The following is a 5107-nucleotide window of genomic DNA, read 5'->3' as shown; positions in this document are numbered from 1 at the left end:
ATATCAAGATTATTCTTTTCATTGTTGGTTTTCAAACAATTCCGTTCTAGCATTTGTTGTAAGCGTGCTCTTGTTTTTCCCTTCATTCATTCCATTCTTACTTTTGTTCCGGAGGCATTGTGTTGCTGCTCTCTTCAAACCTTCTTCTTGTTCTTGTCAGGATCCTGTTCTTTTCTTGGTTTATCAATTTAACCAAAGTGTTGTGTCCCTTTTGCTCAAGCTCTCTCATTTTATCAAGTCTTCATCTCTTTTCAACCGAAGTGCTACCCGAATCAGTTCTTTCTTATTCCTCTTTCTTAACAGAGTGCTTTCAACTTTGTTCTTCTCCGTTGCTTTCTTTCTTTCATTTTGCTCAACCTTTTCAAGGTTCTTTGGTTTCAGTCGTTTGTCAAAGAAGCAACTTAGTTTCACCTCACCTCTTCCTCTTCTTCTTCCCTCCGGTGCCATTCTAGGATCTCGGGTCGAGATCCTCTCGTAGTGATGGAGTGTTGTGACGCCCCGAGACCGACGTGCCAGGTGTCTCCCAGTTATTCGTTGTTGTTCCCATGTCATTCGCTTGCGTGTTGCATCTTGCCATGTCATCATGTGCATTGCATCATCATGTTTTCAAAACTTGCATTCGTCCGGGTTTCCCCAGTTTCGTCCGTTGTCCGTTCTGAGCCCAGACACACTTGCATGCGTCCGCGGCACGTCTGAAATATTATTTTCTAAGTGGCTGAAAAATGTTCTCGGAATGGGATGAGAGTTGACGTGTGGTCTTATTATAGTGTAGATAGACCGCCTGTCAAGTTTCATCGCATTCGAAGTTCGTTTGATAGCCCAACCGTTAAACTATAGCGGCATTATAGCCGGTCTTTTCGTCGGACGTTTTCGGTCTCCGGAAACAGTCGCCGGGTCTCTCTCTTCTCTTCTCTCAGCTCGAGACCGTCTACACAGCTCTCTACCTACCGCCAGGTCCAACCTAACCTCTCTCGTCAGCCCGCAGCCCCCCTCGCGCGCGTCCGAAAGTTGTCCCGAACCCGACCCGGACTGTCGCCACCGTTGTGTCCGGATCATCCTCGAACATCTACAAAACGTCTCCGTTTTCTTAATTGGGCTCCCTAACCTATTTATCCGAGACCGTCTGATTTTGATCGGAGGGTCCAAACCTAATCCGATTGTCCCTATATATATAGTCCACCACCTACCCAATCAAGCCAACCCTAAAACCTAGGAGGCTTGTCCCTCCCCGCCGCCACTCCTCTCCCACATCGGGATCGCCTCCCGATCCAAATCCATCCACTCCCAAATCCCCCTCGTGTTCAACACCAGACCAACCCACGCCCTCCTTCTCGCGCCTAAGGCCTCCCTTGCACCCCAGTTTTCCCCAACGCCCGTGCCCCGCAGCTGGCTCCGATCCAGATCGAGGCGAGCTCGTCCCCGAGCCCATGGAGACGCCGTTCCCGTCTGCCGATGGCGACCGAACCTTCGGTTAGAAAGATGAGCGCTCCTCTTTTTTCCTTTCCATTCCTTTCCCTGGTTCTTCTCTCCGCTGATCACTCCCTCTGTCTTGGGTCGTCAACAGGAGGAGCCCCGCAGCCAGCGGCCTCATCTGCGCCATTCCCATCATCGAGACCCCGCCGCCGCCAAGCTCTTTGCCGGGAGCGGCGCCGCCCGGATCTGGCCGTCTCCGCGCTGTCTGCACCCCGGCCTCGCCATGGTCGCGCCTCCCTGCTGCCAGAGCCCCACGACCTCGCACCGAGCTCCTGCTGCGTCGCCATCCATCAAGTCCGCCGCCCCGCCAAGTCGTTGGAGCCCGCCGTGGCGTCCGAACCCTGCTGCTACATCTCACTGCCGTCCCGCCGGAGTTCCCTGCCCGTCGACTCTCTATGCTTCCTTCCCCTGAACCTTCTCTAAACCTCTCTCTCTTTTCTTCAGTCCACAGCAGCAGTCGCTGCATCCTCTCGCTGGTGAGACGAGCAGATGAGCCGCGTGCCCCTGCCTCCTTCCCCACACCCGGATCCGCCGACGTGCCGCCCCGGAGCCCCGCGTCCAAGTCCCGCGCCCCCATGACCTCGCTGCAGCTCGGCGCCGCCGCAAGTCCACGTCATCGACGTCCTCTGCTTCCCCTACAACAGATCGAGCGCCTTGCCCGCTTGCGTTGACTTCGCCTGGGCCGGCCTTGCCTCGGCCTACATCGGCTCCCGCTAGATCTCCACCTCGCCCGCGCCTGGGCCTCTTTGCACAAGGCCCAGCGAGCCTCCTCAGCCTACAGCGACCGGCCCAGCCGCCTACCGCATCCAGCCCAGCACCGAACCGAGCCTTGGCCCATGTTTGCAGGGCACAGCCTCTCTCCTGTGTTTTGTTTGGGCTAGGTAGTTTCGGCCCGTGACTATTTTTTTCCCTGCTGCGAATTTGTCTAATTTCCCAGAGTTTTGCCAGTTTTATAGTTTAGCCCCTAAACATCATGCATTTTATAACTCCCCAACCGTGCATCGGATTAAAACAAACTTTGTATGAAACTTGTTTAGAATTTTGTCTAGATTCATAATATCCAACTTTCGTTCATGTTTGACATGTTTAAAATGATGTTTGTTTAAATTTGCTCCTATGCCATGTTAAAATGATTTAATTCATAACTGAATAACCATAGCTCGGTTTTAAATAATCTTTATATGTAAATGGGGTAGAATTTTGCCTAGTTTAACATGGTGGCATCATCTTGCATGTTTAACAACTCTAAAATATGGCCTAGGGCAGAACAGTACCAAATCTATAATATGCTCACGGGGTTTTACCGGAATTGTTGTTCGTTACTTCCGGCCCTCATTTAAACATGACTAGATAGGTAGTTTTACTTTGCTTCACCTCTTGCCATGTTTAACAACATTTAATATTGTTGGGTACATAAACGAGTTCGAACTAAATAACTTGAATGTGGTGTTTCGTCAATATGCAAAGGAGTTGCATATTGAGCTCCACTTAATTTGTAGGATTGTTTGTGCATTTTGCCAGGCCATGCTTCATTAAACCGGACATGCATCATACTCGATTGTGCATCATACCATGTTCATGTGTTGGTTTGTTTACTATGTTGTGTGCTTCTTTCCGGTGTTGCTTCTTCGGGTTGGTTCCGGTAACGTCGTGATTGTGAGGACCCGTTCATCTACGTCTGTTTGTCTTCTGCATGGACTCGTTCTTCTTCCTTGCGGGATCTCAGGCAAGATGACCATATACTCGAAATCACTTCTATCTTTGCTTGCTAGTTGCTCGCTTTTTTGCTATGCCTATGCCGCGATACCTACCACTTGCTTGTCATGCCTCCTATATTGTTGAGCCAAGCCTCTAACCCACCTTGTCCTAGCAAAACATTGTTTGGCTATGTTACCGCTTTGCTCAGCCCCTCTTATAGCGTTGTTAGTTGCAGGTGAAGATTGAAGTTTGTTCCTTGTTGGAACATGGAGATGTTGTTCCTTGTTGGAACATGTTACTTGTTGGGATATCATAATATATCTTATTTAATTAATGCATCTATATACTTGGTAAAGGGTGGAAGGCTCGGCCTTATGCCTGGTGTTTTGTTCCACCCTTGCCGCCCTAGTTTCCGTCATATCGGTGTTATGTTCCCGGATTTTGCGTTCCTTACGCGGTTGGGTAATAATGGGAACCCCTTGACAGTTCGCCTTGAATAAAACTCCTCCAGCAAGGCGCAACCTCGGTTTTACCATTTGCACTAACAACCTATAACCTTCCCTTGGGTTTTCGCGAGCCCGAGGGTCATCTTTATTTTAACCCCCCCCGGGCCAGTGCTCCTCTGAGTGTTGGTCCGAAACGGGCAGCCTGCGGGGCCACCTCGGGGCAACTCGAGGGTTGGTTTTACTCGTAGCTTGACCTATCTGGTGCGCCCTGAGAACGAGATATGTGCAGCTCCTATCGGTATTTGTCGGCGTATCGGGCGGCTTTGCTGGTCTTGTTTTATCATTGTCGAAATGTCTTGTAACCGAGATTCCGAGTCTGATCGGGTCTTCCCGCTAGAAGGAATATCCTTCGTTGACCGTGAGAGCTTGTGATGGGCTAAGTTGGGACACCCCTGCAGGGATTTGAACTTTTGAAAGCCGTGCCCGCGGTTATGGGCAGATGGGAATTTGTTAATGTCCGGTTGTAGAAAACCTGAAGTTGACCTTAATTAAAATCCATCAACCGCGTGTGTAACCGTGATGGTCTCTTTCCGGCGGAGTCCGGGAAGTGAACACGGTGTTGGAGTTATGCTTGACGTAAGTTGTTTTAGGATCACTTCTTGATCATAGTTCATCGACCGTGCTTTTGCCTTCTCTCCTCGCTCTCTTTTGCGAATATGTTAGCCACCATATATGCTACTCGCTTGCTGCAACTCCACCTCATACCTTTACCGTACCCATAAGCTTAAATAGTCTTGATCGCGAGGGTGCGAGATTGCGGAGTCCCCGTGACTCACAGATACTTCCAAAACCAGCTTGCAGGTGCCGATGAGCCCGTGTAGATGACGCAACCAAGCTCAAGGAGGAGCTCGATGAAGATCTTGTCCTTTGTGTTGTTTCGTTCTAGTTGATCAGTAGTGGAGCCCAGTCGGGACGATCGGGGATCTGTGTAGAATTTGGGGTAGTCTTCTTTTATTTTGGTTCCGTAGTCGGACATTGATTGTATCTGGATGATGTAATGCTTTATTCATGTATTGTGTGAAGTGGCGATTGTAAGCCAACTATGTATCTCTTTCCCTTATGTATTACATGGGTTGTGTGAAGATTACCTCACTTGCGACATTGCTTTCAATGCGGTTATGCCTCTAAGTCATGCTTCGACACGTGGGAGATATAGCCGCATCGAGGGCGTTACAGTTGCGTACCCCCCTACTGCATCCCAAGCTTCCTTAATCACCTCCGGCAGAGTACCATCCGTCTCCCAGAATAACTCATACCTCCTTGGTTTTGCACCCGTCGGCCCCGGGTCGGCCGAGGTCTTGAGCAAAAGTATTATATGATCTGAACACGGTGAAGTAATATGAGAGACAACAGAGAAAGCAAACATATTCCTCCACATATTTGTAGACACCGCTCGGTCAAGACGAACCCGAACATTATTTGCGGCAGCT

At 49.8% G+C, this 5107-nt stretch overlaps 1 protein-coding gene across 1 annotated transcript; it reads left to right on the top strand.

Annotated features, from left to right (window-relative positions):
• Positions 1-1221: 1221 nt before the first annotated feature.
• LOC119332078 lies at positions 1222-2535 on the top strand. The gene is made up of 2 exons (XM_037605253.1): positions 1222-1470; positions 1565-2535. Exons 1-2 carry the CDS (start codon positions 1428-1430, stop codon positions 1894-1896), a joined length of 375 nt encoding a protein of 124 aa, XP_037461150.1. The 5' UTR covers positions 1222-1427; the 3' UTR covers positions 1897-2535.
• Positions 2536-5107: the final 2572 nt, after the last annotated feature.

This window comes from Triticum dicoccoides, chromosome 7A (assembly GCF_002162155.2).
Source record: "Triticum dicoccoides isolate Atlit2015 ecotype Zavitan chromosome 7A, WEW_v2.0, whole genome shotgun sequence".
Lineage (NCBI taxonomy): Eukaryota > Viridiplantae > Streptophyta > Magnoliopsida > Poales > Poaceae > Triticum > Triticum dicoccoides.
Note: the sequence above shows the minus strand (reverse complement) of the source record. Positions and strands in the feature narration are given on the sequence as shown.